Source organism: Perca flavescens, chromosome 3 (genome assembly GCF_004354835.1).
Source record: "Perca flavescens isolate YP-PL-M2 chromosome 3, PFLA_1.0, whole genome shotgun sequence".
Lineage (NCBI taxonomy): Eukaryota > Metazoa > Chordata > Actinopteri > Perciformes > Percidae > Perca > Perca flavescens.
This window is the reverse complement of record NC_041333.1, coordinates 33,115,329-33,131,601: the sequence shown is the minus strand read 5'-3', so window position 1 is coordinate 33,131,601 and position 16,273 is coordinate 33,115,329. Positions and strand designations below refer to the sequence as shown.

Here is a 16,273-nt window from a genome sequence, read left to right as displayed (position 1 = left end):
CAGCTCATTAACACCGGAAGAAAAAGAAGACTATGCGTAATCTATACTGAAAAAAACAAAGGCTGGTGCAATTCTGTGATATGGAACAAAGAAGAGTAGTCACACCTCTCCATGAAGGGCAAACAGAACTCAGAACCATCCACAAGGAGAGGCCTTACAGCAGAGACGAGCAGATAACCTGTCAGTATGTCAGCTGGACCTGGCCACTGGGGCTCAGAATCCATGGCTGTGACCGAGGATCTGATCCTCACAGCTGCCCACTTGGCCAAGATACAGTCACTGCCGTCTACTCTCGTTTCATCCGTCAATGCCTCTTCTCCTCCACGCCGTGTCCCTTTGATCGCTGGCTCTTTGTTATTGTGTCAACACGCATGCATATGATAAAATCATTTCACACACTGCTCTGTAAATAACAAAAAAAAAAAAAAAAAAAAAAACAGGCCAGATTTTTCACACTTCTCACATCTTCCAATCCCTGTGTGATGGAACTGGTTATTATAGCCCCTGTGTTTCCATGTGAATAATGTGGTAGATAATGAATGAATGAATACTACAACGATTATTGCCATTAATCCTACAATTTACTGCATGATAAAATTGATTAATCATTGAATCTTTTGTAATTTAATATGTTCATCTATAACAGGCATTAAAGCTAAAGTTTATTAGAATGTCTTACTTGATTGTAGCACCTTTCAAGCTATTAATCAGGCATCTTTTTTTGTTTGTGCACACTATGTTACTTTTAGCGTATTCTGCTCTGTGTCCCCATGTCAGATTTGTGTGTAGGGGGTTTCAGTGTGCATTACTGGTGGGCACTAAAGTTTTCAAATTGTACACATAATATAGGCTTTAAGGACTCTGTTATTCCAAGGTTATAATGATAGCCAAAGCCAAACAAGTGATTGGAAGAGCTCTCTTCCAATCTTTTCCTCCTACTGGCCAACTGCAACTGGTTGCATCTTATCTTTACACTCTACTGATACACACCATGTTAGTTATGTCACTATTTTATATTTAAAATCAGACAGATTCTTTGCACCTGAAAGCCTCTGTAGACATAAAGTCAGCGTGCAGGCCTCTCTCTTCATTTGTTGTTCTAAACCCGTTGGATCATATCGGAGTGAGCTGTCTTTATCGGATAGAAGTTTGGCAAATAAACAAACACAAAGCCCTCGCAAGGCAGCCAGTCGATCCTAAGATTGAATATTGCCGAAGTGAAGAAAACCCCAAGTATTTTGCTAATGACATCAATCAATACAAACAAGTTTACCTGATTTAGGAAAGAGGTTTATATTCAATACACAAAGACAGAAAGAACAATGAGAACCCAGTGAATAAATAAATAAACAGCATTACACTTCACTTCCTGGGACAAAAGCTGCTGTGACCTTAGTCAGTTCCGAAAGTAGCCTCGCCTGCTTCTTCAAGTTGCAGCTGATGATGCAACAAGACCCGGGCCCTGAGGCACATAAGCAGCTACGGTCTCCTGAGATTCTGAAGCAGATGAGTCAGAAGAGGAATGAAGGCATCTTAAACTTTAATATTCAGCCTTGAACATTAATAGTATTTCTCTTTTCTCACAGTGAAACTGAAAAGCACTTATCAAGGCTGTGATAGCAGCATGAAGAATTGGAATATTTTCCCAGTGATCTGACATTTGCATATTGCATTTTTCCATCCCAGCCTTATACAATTTTAAGAGTCTATCTTTTGAAATGTCAATCACAGTTAGTGTTGACGGCTTTGCCTAATACCTGGCTTTGCACAATGCTGTGTGCAAGCAGATGGATTTTCTCTCCAAGGACAAATGGTAAGATACTGCTGAAATAAACCTCTACTGATACAGATTTTACTGTTTTAACAGGAGGAACCATCAGAACTCACATTTGTGAAGCCTTTTCCTACAGATTCAGCTCCTGCAGCTCCTGCACTGATTCGGCAATTATCTTTACCACTTTAATTTACAATAACTGTCCGCATGGCATGTGTGCATACATTTTATTCATCTTGCATATTTCTTTCTTACGGTTGTTCTCTCCATGCGGCAGTTTTCCTGCTTTCATGTTTCAAGCAGAAACGACGAGTGGTTGAGACTGAAATGAATACACACTCAATGTTTTATACATGACACAGAGGAATATGTAACGTGCGCATCTGAACAGGCAAGAGTGCACAGAAACCCACTGCGGTTTCCTGTAAATCTTTTTAAAGTTGCTGGTTGATAAGGCCATGCACCTCATGGTATTTACATTTTTATGTTGAAGACTATCAATGCATAACACAAAAGAGGAGAAACACAATCTGCATTGCACAGTACATTTTTACACCTCTGTGTGTGTGTGTGTGTGTGTGTGTGTGTGTGTGTGTGTGTGTGTGTGTGTGTGTGTGTGTGTGTGTGTGTGTGTGTGTGTGACTTGTGACTCACCATCCATGTCTAGTCTCTGCATGATGATGGCCAGCTCCACCTCACTAGGCATGTAGCCCAGAGAGCGCATGGCCATACCCAGCTCCTGTTTGGAAATGAACCCGTTCCCATCACGATCCAGCACCTTAAACGCCTCCCGGATCTCTGCCAAGATAAACAGGAAATCGACTCAGCATCTATTAAACAATGCACAACACATCCTGCTTCCAAGTTGCACAACTATGAACACTTATTCATGTTCATTTACAGCACTGTGATGCCAGACATTCACATGATTATTTCTTCACACCGTCCATCCATTTTTTTTATTGACTTTTTGGCAGCAACTTTTAATTCAACAGACATTTAATGAAGTCTTTTGGCATTTCACCCTTCCCCACTCCTTCCTTCACACCTCTCTCCAACTCCCTCCCTCCCTCCCTCCCTCCCTCTCTCTTCCTGTCTGACCCAGCTTTGGGCTGCGCATTATGCAATTGGTCTCACACCATTGCCTGAAGTTAACAAGATCAATTCCACCCATCGATTCATTTTCTCCACCTCCTGTCCACAGCCGCTCTCACCTTTGCTTGCTTTCATAATTTCACATTCACAAACGTAACCCTTCATTCCTTTACTCTCCGTCTTTTGTTTCCTCCTTCGTATTTTACAGAATATGTTCAATCTTTCAATTAGTTCATCATCCAATGCAACATTTAAAGAGTTGGCAAGTTAGAGGGGTGGGGTTTGTTTAGTAGCACTGAAAAGGTCATAGTACCTACTATAAATCCCTTGATTAAAACAAGTCAAGTGAATTTTATTTATAGAGACAAAGTCATAAATCTGCCTCAGAGAGACATGAAAAAGCAAAGATTGGAAAAAATTTTTTCATCTTTCCTGTAATGTTCATCCTGCAACCATTTAAAGCCTGATCTTTACTGCAGTTATACCTTGATGAAATTACTTTGTCTTTGGCTGCACCGTGGGGCAATAAGGTTCCCTTTGTGGTTTTGCGTATTTTCACTTTTCTAGTGAACAATATTCATAAGATATACTGCAGCTACATGAACCTACAGTACATGAAGCAGGAATTACCATCATAAAACACTTTATAGCCCTATCAAAATACCAAATAAGAAAGTTTGGAAGTTTTTCAAGGATATTGAAAACGAACCACGGTCGTAAATGCAGTGCTCCAGGCTGTACAGGAAATGCTGACACTTTTCACATTTCATCGCGAGCTGCCGGTCGTGGTGCTCCAGGTAAGCGGTAGTCAAGTCAAGTCAAGTTACTTTATTTGTCCCCCAGTGGGGCAATTTGTTATGGTAGTTGGTGCTTCAGTTACCCCAGAAAAGGTGACGCTGGGTACAGAGCAGCACGAGCTGCCGGTCGTGGAGCTCCGTTACGTCAGCGGTAGTTGGTGGTAACTGCGAGTGTGGCAGGCATGTTCACTGATATTAATAAATTAAGTTGTGTACTGTAAGTGTTATGTAAGTGTATTATTTACATTTTAATATAAATGAAAACATAACAGTTCATTCTAGGGCTATTTCACAGGGTTGCATTAGGGCGCATAGAACAGCACCCGGGCCATTTTCATCCCAACCAATGTTACGTACCCTATTTAGGAGACCTTAAGGAACAGTGTGAAATACCCTATATAATCATTCTATCACCCCTTTAAACATTTCTTTTCAAATTAGTTCTTGAATTTAGCATATTAGCAGTAACCTGCAGGATGTCTAAACAGCATGGTGAAAATGTGTGGCAAAATTGCAGGGATTAATTTTAAAGAGTTATCCCTTTTATACAGAGTCAGAGCCATGAGGAAGTCCAAAGCTATACTCTCTGACCTCAGTCACCCTTTGTCTTGTGAATACAGGCTGCTGCCATCTGGTCGCAGCTACATGGTACCGAGGTGTAAGATCAAGAGATTGAAGAGCTCATTTGTCCCTTGTAACCATAGGCAGAAATCGCGGGGTGTCAGGACCTACCCCATCTGAGGGTTGTCCCCCACCCCCCTAAAAATATCAATTAAACCATACTGTGTATTATATAATATATACTTCAGGTGAATTATTCACGCATTGCTATCTTGAGGCAGCGGAAAGTGCAGCATTTCATTGTTATTTTAACAGCAAATTAGTAAAATGTGCCTAGGCTTATGCACAGCGTGTGCACACTATGCTTGTTGCACACACACAGGGAAAAGATTAAAAATAAAAATATTACAATGTGAAATAGTATTATGAAATGATCTGCTCGCACGCTTTCACTTCAGGCACGAGCAGATCAGGTTCTTCTACTGAAAATCTCTCTGTCCAGCTCAGCAAATCCGCCATCATAATAGCAATGCGCCAAGGTAGAAACTTGCCTGGCTTTTAAAGGGACTGGGAGATGACACTCTGATTAGTTTATTAACACACCTATGATTAATTAAGACAATAAGTACAACCCTTTTGAACCATGCGCCTGGCGCACAGACCCTTTTTTCCGCCGTTAAACTAGAAAAAGTGGATTTGTACAAGCCCTAAACGCAGCAGCGCCAGGCGCTTCACGCCATGCGCTTAGATCGTTAAAATAGGGTCCATGAAGTTACTTGATGATATATGGGCTAAGATATTTGTATTCATGTATTTGTTCGAAGGATTTGTATATGCAACGGGAAGATGTTTGTTGAATAAGTAAATTTGTGGTGTCTTGTAATCCCATGTGGGATGGGCCAAGATGTTTGGCATGACACAGAAATAAAATATAACTAAATAACTAACTAACTACTTGCAAATTACAGCCACAGTGCTGTCATGCTACACATTGGTTACCGAAAATGAGTGTCACTCATCTGGCGTGCTTTCTACGCTGTGATAATGAAATGTGATAATGTGTGAATGAAACATTAAGCTGTTTTTCTAATTTAGTGGCCAGCAGGCTGGCTAGTTAGTTAGTGCTAGGAGGCTCAGTTCTCAGTTCAGCATCATCTGTATTAGAGAAAAGAATCACTTCATCCGATGTTTATAGTGAATAAAATAGCCTTTGCCAGCCTACTTACTGGAGTTCCACAACTAAACATATCATATACAAGTACAATTTTGTATGTATTATTTGTGTCCCCTTAAATAATTGCTCTTAAGAAATTGTATGTTAATTGTCCCCCCCCCCCCCCCCCCATCTGTTAGATGAAATTTAAGCCCATGCCTGTTACCATTGGTCTCATTAATACCTTGATGTAATTTGTCCTATTGGAATATAGAATATGAATGTATATTATGTTGTGTATGAACTGCTGTCTTTTATTCTCTGCTGGCTGTAGAAAGAATTGCCCCATTCAGGGATAATAAAGTTTACTTGACTTGTCTTGGGTTTGTTGTTTTAACAACGGTGCATACATGTGCTGCTGAAGCGTCATATTACTGAACTGACAGCAAAGACACAGTTGAGTCCACAGCTGGTTCACCGGCTGCTCAACGTGTGATCAACGTGAATCAACAGGCTTCGCTGTGCTTTAATGAATGCATATTTCACAAGTGTGCCCACAGACAGGAGATGGTGCATGGCAAGAAAAGAGAGAGAAACTGACAGGCATCTGGTGTTTTTAAATAGAGGTGGAATGTCACTCCTTTGAAGAACACTACGACTGCATGGCATGCATGAGCGCACTGTTCAGCACTGGATGATTTCAGATTGGAAAGTGGAGTAGATGGTTTAACTCCCTCCTTCCCGGGAACTACAGAGGCCAAGTTTTTTTCTTTCAATGGGCATACAGAGGACACACCCTGCATCTCTCTGCAAGTGTTGGATCCAACAGCAATAAAAAATGCCAAATTCAGTTATATCATAGGCAAGATTCAAAAATGCAATACTTGAATTACAATTGATCACAATTTTGACAGTTGCCAAGAATTTCTTGTAGTGCTCTCATAAAAACAACGCAGCAAAAGACGAGACAGAAAATATCACAGAATGTTGTTACAAAGGAAGAAAAATCCATGATAACTGAGAGGAAATGTATTGCTATTGAGTGTTTTTTCAGGGAACAAACTAACAACATTATCTAACGGCTTGAACCAAGTAATAGCCAAACTAAACCAAAGACGTCATTAAGAAATTAATGAGCCCATCAATCATCTCATTATCTGCTGCACTGCTGCCATTCTGGACCAGTCTGTTGGCAAATCATTTGGAACAACAAAACATAAATGGAGCATTAATTAATTGTCTCATGAAATAGAGAACAGTGTTTTGACTGTGGTGAGCATCTACAGTAGATAATAAGTAGTCACAGTCTGCGACCTGCATCAAAACAGCAGGTCACCGCTTCCCCAAACAGCTGCACCAGCACCAGCACCAGCATCATCTGTAACACTACAAACACTTGTTTTACAGATAATTTTTTTTCCTGAATTAAAATTAGCATCTCATTAATAAATATATCAGTCACACAGGTCTGTGTTGAGTTTCCTGTGTCTGGAGAACAGAATATTTTTTTAATTTGATTTAAATACTTTTTATTGATCCCCACTGGTGAAATTACAATTTTTTTCACTCTGTTGTTAAAACACACTACACACAGGCCTGAAATACACACACATGTCCTATTCATGCACAAATGGAGAGATGTCAGAGTGACACCATGGAGACTAGGTTTATGCCGTATATCAAATTTCATGCACAAATGCGCGTCCTATCCATCGAGACTCATGACACATGGGGAATATTGAGCTGCTCAAAATTTGATATTTGGAACAGCAATATTTCTACCAGAAGGACAGAAGTAACAAGAAACGTCACAGCAAACTTAAAAGAAAAAGGATCCTAAAGTCCCAAAGTTTGTTAATGTTGTATGCAAATTATGCCTTGCAGTTTTAAATGTTTATGAGGGCATGTGTTTATTTTGAGTGTGTCCATGAATATGTATGCTTGAATGACTGGTGCCTGTTTACTTGCATTATGTAATCTGCCCACTGTCACATTCTACTTGACCTTTGAGATACAGCAGCGATGCTTCATGGCGTCAACACAGACACAGCTGGCATATGTGCTAGAACTTTGACTTTAGACAACACAACTGCAACACAAGAAGAAAAGAAAACATGATCACATTATAGCTGCCCAGCACTCCAAGGTGCACCCAATTAGCCTATACCAAATCAAATTTTCTCTGCATGTGGAATCACAAGAGTAATTAAGTGCCTGTCGATCGATAAATCATAAATCTTATCGTTTTAGCTCTTGTTAGATTTATTAATAAGAACCTCATACGGGACAAGGCTATTAAAAAGAACAGGAAAAAAATTATTTTTAAAATTACAAAATATTACTGAATACATTTACATTATATGTGTAAACATTTCTTTTGTTTCTTGGTTTTGGGGATTTTGTGGACGAAGAATGATTTTGATTCTTTTTATTTTTAACTCTGGTTAATAATGTGTCAGACATGAAAACAAGTAGGTTCCATATTTGGCTCCTGGCACCAGTATCATCAATGACTTTAGGTGTTTAGGTGTTGTGGAGTCCCAGTGGGATTGAGGAGAGAGAAAATACAGTCAGCACCCTGGACAACTCCCCAAACAAGTTGTCTGTTGCAAGTTATGCCAACCTTAGTAAATGGACTGTATGTATATATATATATATATATATATATATATGTTGCCATGGCTGCCATACAAGGTGCCACCTGCTCATCAGATAAACATTCATACACACATTTAGACACCAATGGCACAGCATCGGGAGCAATTTGGGGTTTAGTGTCTTGCCCAAGGACACTTCAGCATGGGACTGCAGGGCTGTGGATCGAACCACCAACCTTCCAATTGGTAGACAACCGCTCTACCACCTGAGCCACAGCCACCACAGCTGCCTTACACTAAGCAACTTGTCAAGCGATTCCAGCATTGCAGACACATTTCCAATATCTGAATTAAATCATGAGAGTCTTGCTAGAGTTGTTTTGCGCTCAGTCGGAGCTATCTTGTGTCAGCCTTTTTCCCGTCTTGATGTTCCGACAAAATCAAATCTGTTTGATATTATCGTAAGTTTTAAGTCTTGGTATAAAATCTTATAGTCTGTGACTAAAAAGTCATTATGACAGATTGTCTTCAAATGGAAGATGGTTGTCTTTTGATGTGAAATGGTGTCAGACTTTAGTCTTTAACGTCTTTTCAGAGTCTTCTAGTGTATGGTAATCATTAGTGTGATCTTGTCTGTGTGCTGCAGGCAGGCAGTACATACAATACACCTGGTAACAATTCCAGAACTGGTAGCTTTACTTCCAGTCTTGTAGATACTGTAGCCAAGCCCGTCAGCCAATTGCTAAGTTTGGATACAAGTCTACATAGCCCAAGCACAAAAACAGCCAAGTTGGAACTGTTGTTTCTATGCCCATGGCGTTGAAAACAAGCTGCCTAATGCTGGTGCCCGTCAGCCTCCCTGTTCCTTCTCCCTCTCTCTTACAAGGAAAGCTCAGCGCTGGCGGGCTGAGCAGACCCCCCCCACCCCCCCGGGGGCTCACTGCTGTTTGGTCTAGCTCAGCATGCTAAGTGACAGAAGAGCCTAAGTGCCGACTAGAAAATATTTCTTCTCCTGCCCTTTTACTAAACCTTAGCTTTTGCTGTAAAGCCTGTCTCCATGACTTCTTTATTTTGAAGTCTGCCTCAAAATTCACCCTGGATTACCACTGTGGATATGGATTCAGCTCAACATGTGGTGAAGTGTCTAGATGCTACTTGACTGACTCGAATATTATGCCGACTCCTACAGTCGACTGTTAGAGCCAGACTGGAGCTCTCACCATCCCAGTACACTGCATATACAGTACACCCTCTGGAAATTGCACTGGACGAAAATCAAACTGTACAACATATTTGGTGAAATTAGTTCCGGAGTGTCTATTTGCACCCCCGGTACGAATAGGCTTGGCCACACAGCTGAGCTATTCACACCCTGTGACGTAACAACAAAAACACGTTGCTTGCATGCACCGAAATCATGGCGGACGTTCATCTTCCATGACCGCAGAAACTGGCATATTAGGAGAGTTTTGTCTCTAAAGTTTATAACAATTGAATTTCTAGCGGAAAATGGATACTACAGTTGCGCTTTCTGTCTTCAGTGAAAGCATACAACCGTTGGTTTGTTAGTTAGTATCTACTTTTTGTATACAGTACGGTTACCTTGCAAACGAGGCTTGAAGAAAGTGGTAAACAGTTGTTTAACATCCTGTAAGAACTGCTAGGTGAGTGGTTAGAACATTTACTTTTGGTATGGCAGTTAGGAGTTCGATTCTCCTGTGAGGCAATCTTGATTTTGTAATTTTGGATTGGATAATGTGCATGCAATTGCGCAAGTCAGGGCTCGCGAACACGACATTTTATTTTTTTTGCAGGGTGGTAAGGGGAAGACTCATGAATATGCCTGCTCTGGTTTGGTTGGTTAGGTTTAGGCAAGAGGAGTGGGATTGGTTATGGTTAGGGTAAAAATGTCAGAGCGATAATATTCCAAAAAAGGTGTAATACATGAGTAGTGTGGATAACTGTGTGTAAATATATGCCAAGGTACTGTAAATGCACAGGGGTGCAAATAGCATACATTGATATTTGTACCAGACGGGGTATTAATAGAACACATTGCTGTGTGCACCGGCGGGGTAGAAATAGCATTCATTTCTAATTGCACCAGGGTACGAATAGCATTCATTTCTAATTGCAACAGGGTACGAATAGCATACACTGCTAATTGTACCAGGGGTGCAAATAGCCTTACCCAATTAGTTCTCAATCATAAAACTCCCTAAAAATAACTTCCTGCCCTGCTGTTCCCATTGTTGAATTCATTTACAATTTGAATTTATTATTTTCTGGCCAATGTCTACCTACGCTGGTCTGAGGTCACAGAAAAAATTTAGTTAGTATTTGATTTGCATAGAAAGAAAAAAAGTTTCCTTGAATGCACAAAGGTAACCAGAGGTCACTGGCCTTGTGCAGCTCTTGGCCTGGTGTAAAGCCTCAACCTCACTCAGCAACAACAGCACCCGGTACAGCACATCATCAAACTGAACAAATTACAGGTTATGCACTAATCTCTTGCTGTCCATCACTGTCATAATAATAATAATAATAATAATAATAATAATAATAATAATAATAATAATAATAATAATAATAATAATAATAATAATAATATAATAATAATAATGTATACTTAATTAATCACACAAGGGAAATTACAGTGTTTTCTCTCTGTTGTTATCACACACAACACACAGGCCTGAAATACACAAACATGCTCAGTACCTATACATGCACTAATGGAGAGATGTCAGAGTGAGGGGGCTGCAGCTGTCGATGGACAGGCGCTGTGAGCAGTTGGGGGTTCCTTGCTCAAGAGCACCTTGGCAGTGCCCAGAAGGTGAACTGGTACCTCTCCAGCTACCAGTCCACCACCATACTTTGGTCAGTATGGGGGTTCCCAACCCTACTCCCTACAGACTGAGCTACTGCCACCTGAAATGCATATTATGTTAAATGTTATTCACAGACAGAGATTTCAAGTAGAGACTATGTTCAATTTAGTAAAACTTTGCATGCCCTGAATTGTTGTAGCTTATGAATATCATGCATTACAGGAAGTCTTAGCACAAACGGCTCAAGTTTGTTCTTTTAGGATACAAGTCTGGCATATGATGGAGAGTTTTCCCTGCAAGAATCTACTGTAAGAACGGACCAGAGAGCACACAGAGTGGACATTCAGTCAAGAGTATTCCCTGCACTGTTCTCTTTTCTACGCCTTGCCTGCACCCTACTGTAACTCAATTTTCATGCATTTGTGAATGAAAAATACAAAAACTGTCTCTTAAATTAACAACTGAGCTGCAATAAATTATGTACAAATTCCTTTTAGACAGCACAAAGGATGCACTCATGTCATGAAGCAAGGGCAGTTTATCTCTGGAACAAACCTACAAAGCGGCTGCATGACATCGTACGTGTTACACATTTAGATGAATAAATGACAGCTGTGACGATAAAGAATAGAAAATTACAAATTTGGTGGATTACTTTTAGAGGGAATGGGGGAGTGTTAATGAAGAAACACTAGATTAACTCTGATCAAACTAAATCTGCAAAGCCAGTCGTCTGTTGAGTGACAGCAGAGCTCCTGTTTTTGGCTTTCGACTGACTCACAGAGGCTCGGCTCTGCAGTTTGGGCTTGTAGGAAGTGTGTTCATGTTCAAAAATATAGACTGAAATCTCTAAGATCAATGGAACATCTCGTGACTTCTTCCAAGGAATCAAATACCAAACCTCCAAATCTCCACTGCTGCTGGAGAATAACTGCCTGCTGCAAGACTACACAGCCAGCTACATCCAAATGACTTTCTCTTAGGGCATTATCCAACAGCAACAGCAGCTTCTCCTGAGAGATGAAAGATTTACAAAAACACACCAGCTGACTGATTCCATACCCTCAGCTGTGTGGCAGCTCGGCCCGCTGCCGCAAGCTTATAAATGGCCCTGGACAAATACAATAAATTGCCTCTTTAAATATTGAGAGGTTGAATGTGCAGAATGCGGAGGCTGTGTTAGTGGTACCAGGAAAAAGGAGCCATGGGAGAAATAAAGGAGTTTCTAATGACACAAGAGAGGTAAGAATGTTTCTAATGGTGTCTGATGAAAGCCTTGTATGACCGGATTGTCAGCAGGTCACTTTTTTTTTTTTTTTTTTAATCCAGCTGTTTTTGACTGTATGTCCAAATATCTAGGATTGGATATATGAGGATGTCAGTGTTCTAGATACATATAAACCATCTTGAAAGGCCTTAATACAATCAAAAAATGAACTGGTAAAGTAAAATGATTATTTTTCCTATTTTAATTTTAGATGAATATGTTTCCAAGTTTTAGTGCTATAATTGTCAAGCTTTGTAGGACACAAACAGAAAGCGTCATAATGTATGGACTGTAATACAGTTATGAGTCCCTTTTTTTAGCCCAAATATGTTGCAGGTGATTTGAATTTGAATTTATCATAAAGGCAAGATCTTAAGTTCTTTTTTAATCAGATTTTTTAAAAACAATTCATAAACCTTTATCCGCAATGGACATCACAAACATTACTAGAAATAGAAGTCAGCTGTGATCCCAGCAGAATGTGGGTGTGTGACATCTGTGGTCTGAAAATTGGTGCGATTTTGTGATGTGTTAAGTTTTTCATGTGTTAAGTGCCTTGCTGATAAGCACTTCAATAACTGTTAAGGCACGAAAGACTTCTTTCTCAGATCTCAGATAACTAAAGAGAGTCTTAACATCCAAACTGTTGACCTTCTGCAAGCCCACCGTGATATAGTGTATAGTAAATGCTAGTCTATATCCACGACATTCCACTTCCGGGATTGCTCTCATTCTGCCAGAAATTCCGCCGGATGTCACTCTTTTCGGATGTCAGTTTTCGGATGTCAATTACCTTCCGCTTTCTCAGTGTTGTAATTTTAAACTCTGGTGGATTCATGAGGACTATGGTTAACTGTTCCTGAGATCTCTGCAGGTTAAATCCAGCTAGCTAGACTATCTGTCCAATCTCAGTTTTCTGTTGCACGACTAAAACAACCTTTGAATGTACAGTACCAGTCAAAAGTTTGGACACACTTTCTCATTCAAGTGAATGGAAAAGTGTGTCCAAACCTTTGACTGTACACGTTCCACCAAAACAACTTCCTTCCCGAGGCAATTTTGCAGCGGAACCGTGGCTCCACACAGCGCTCAGCACCGCCCAAGACAATTGTGATTGGTTTAAATAAATGCCAATAAACGAGAGCACGTTTTTCTCCCATCAAAGATTGCTGTGTGGACTAGCCAGACCCTCCTCCGCAGGGCTGTGGAGGAAGGTCTGGCAATGCGAGACTAAGTAAATACTGATACAGTAATTACTGTTGACAGGCTACAGTTTGTCAGTTTGATAGTGTTTAGTGACCTGATGAGGACCCTCTAACCACAATCACTTTATTACTCACCAAACAACATGAACCTGTTGAAAAAGCAATGAGAAATTCATACGCTGCAAAAATCTCCATGCATATTAAAACTCGACCCTGACAGAGTATCTGGCCATTACAGTGCGCTGTGCAGCCAATTTTCCAGGCGGCAGCTTAATGTTGCATCAGTGGATTTATATTTTGGGGGTCTGGGGGAGTCTAGTTTGTTTGCTGCCTGTGAGACTGCCACTCCTGACTCTGGCAGACTGTAATTGATCAGGTTTGTGTTCTACAGCCCCTGGACCCCAGACAGACAGACGCGAAAACAAAGGGTTCATAAACAAATCCTCAGCAACAGCACAGATGTGAAGTCAGAGACAGAAGCCAGCTGAGTGCAAATGCTCCTGTGAGATAAACTACGTAGAGAATAATCCATTATTGTGCTTTGTTGGCTCAGATGTGGAGGATGTTGCTGGTTTTGTAGCACTGTGTTGTCTTTTAAAGCACTACTGACTAGAAAACTGAATGGGGTGACTTGGACCAGCGCCTGCCCTTTAAAACAAAACTTTTTTATCTACTTGTGACAATCTGGTGTACCACATCATTTCTAAATCTGAAAAAACTAAGCTCCATATGGGTTTGGGATTCCGCAGTGTGTACTGGCTTGTTGCCTTTTTTCACAGTGGCTCCCATTGTGTGACCGTCTGATCTACCTTAACATCGCACGATAGGCTGTGCTTTGCCTGTAGTTTACACTTTCATGTTTCATTACATACTGTACAGTCAAAAATATTCTTAATCCTCAACATTTTGTTGCTTTTCTATAGCCAATGTTGTTCCTTGACTTTTGGTAATAGCTTCCCTTAGTTCTGGTTCTACATTACCATTATGCCGGCATGAAGCGTAACTAAACATAAAGCCGCAGTGAGTTTATGATCATTTGTATGCAGCATGCAACGCTCACCTCTCCCTCCATTGTCTCTTTGCTGGACTGCTGGTCTAATTATATACCTCGCCATACTTGTTTATATGTTATACTTCACCATATATTATACTTGACATTCTATTATATGTTGTATTGCTGTACTATACAACATATTATGTTGCCTGTATATATATATATATATATATATATATATATATATATATATATATATATATATATATATATATATATATATATATATATATATATATATATATAAACATAAAGTTATACCATATAATACTCTAGAACATTTAACACTCCACACAAAATAAAACCCCTCCCTCTTCGCTCCCAAACCCGTCCCTACAACCTATCAAATCAGATAACTATTAATTTCTTACACTGGAACTGTTATACTTGTGTTTTCATCTTATTCTGTTTTTATTTTCAATCTCTTTTTAACTGTTAAATACAACTACTTTGAATTGCAAGTTGCTTAAATGTGCTTCAGAAATATAGTTGCCTTGCCCTACAACCTCCAGCCTGTCAGTCTGTCACCAGGGCATTAAGAACCCTGTTGTGCTTGTAAGTCTGAGAGGAAGTGTTAACTGCAACGTGGCCATTTTCGGCTCCCTATTATATTATATTGCAGCGAACCCTGTCCGCGTGGAGTTTTGAAAAGTGCAACTACACTTGCAACCGCGTTACCGGCATTGCCGTGACTCACTGTGACTTAAAGTCATATTATGCTTTTTGGGCTTTTCCCCTTTCCTTTAATGTGTTATTTATATTTTTGTGCATGTTATAGGTTTACAGTGAAAAAGCCCAAAGTCCACCCCAAAGGAACTTACCATCTCCAACAGAAAACTCTGTTCACAAACTGCTCCAAACAGCTCTATTGTAGTCCAGCCTTTACTTCAGAGACAAAGGTGGGTCACTTTGTAACACACGTTATAATGCTCGCCTAGCTGCTAGCGTGGCACGCCCTCATACTCTGCTTCTGACTGGCTAGTAGTCCTTACCTAGTTACTGCACATGTGCGACTCCCAACAAAGATGGAACAGAAGTGAGATGCCTCACTCTGTAGCTAAAACAGAGAGCTCAACACACAGGGTGAAAAGAGGAGCTGCAGCAATGGGCAGTACAACAAAAATATGGTGTTTTTTGAAAATTAAACCATGATAACCTATTCTGGTACAACCTCTAAATACTATTATGAACCTGAAACAAACTGCAGAGGCAACGTAGCTTCGCTCTGACCGCACCTGTGTGTGTGTGTGTGTGTGTGTGTGTGTGTGTGTGTGTGTGTGTTGGAGCCCCATGTCGACATTGCAGAGAGGAGAGATATGCTTGCGTGTACTGCGCATGTGTGGGTGCTGTTCCCGATTTATAGATAGATGTAAGAATATTTTTCAGGTTATAGTAACAATATACAGAAGATGTTAAAATGTCATCTGCTCATCTTCATTTAAAGTAAAATGTTGCCAATGTTGGGGTTGGCAACATTTTACTTTAAATGAAGATGAGCAGATGACATTTTAACATCTTATCTGCCTATTTAAGGCAGGCAGGCAGCAGCTAAATCCCTTTAAATAGATCATTAAGCATAATGCAGGACAACAGCCAGGCAGTTTATTGAGAAGCCTTACCATGAAGCTCCTCCACGGAGATGCTGGCCAGCACATCGCTGTCGCTGTCCGACAGCGAGCGGCTCAGGTAGTTCCCCTTGTAGAGCAGGCCTGCCGTCACATGGTGGAACGGCATCTTCTCCCTGAGAGACAACAGAAGGAAACCTTTAGACAGCAGTGAAGGAAAGGGAGGAGCGAGAGATTTCCCTCTTGGGTTTGTTTGGAAGATTAGTTCTCAACACAAACACCAATTAAAAGCTCCAAACATTACACATATTTCTAAGCAATGTTTATCAGCAGGTGGAAACTCCCATGCAGGATTTTTCATGGATCCCTGTACA

The 16,273-nt window shown here is 40.4% G+C and overlaps 1 protein-coding gene across 2 annotated transcripts in view; it reads right to left on the bottom strand.

Moving 5' to 3' along the window:
* Window positions 1-16,273, bottom strand: part of caln1 (calneuron 1) — a 70,020-nt gene that overhangs the window by 40,262 nt on the left and 13,485 nt on the right. For both annotated transcript variants that reach the window (XM_028573681.1, XM_028573680.1), the window contains exons 2-3: window positions 15,954-16,075; window positions 2,429-2,572 (exon numbers count right to left, since the gene is read on the bottom strand). In XM_028573681.1, coding sequence (XP_028429482.1) covers window positions 2,429-2,572; window positions 15,954-16,068 — 259 coding nt within the window. In that variant the 5' untranslated portion in view covers window positions 16,069-16,075. The remainder of the gene's footprint in view (window positions 1-2,428; window positions 2,573-15,953; window positions 16,076-16,273) is intronic.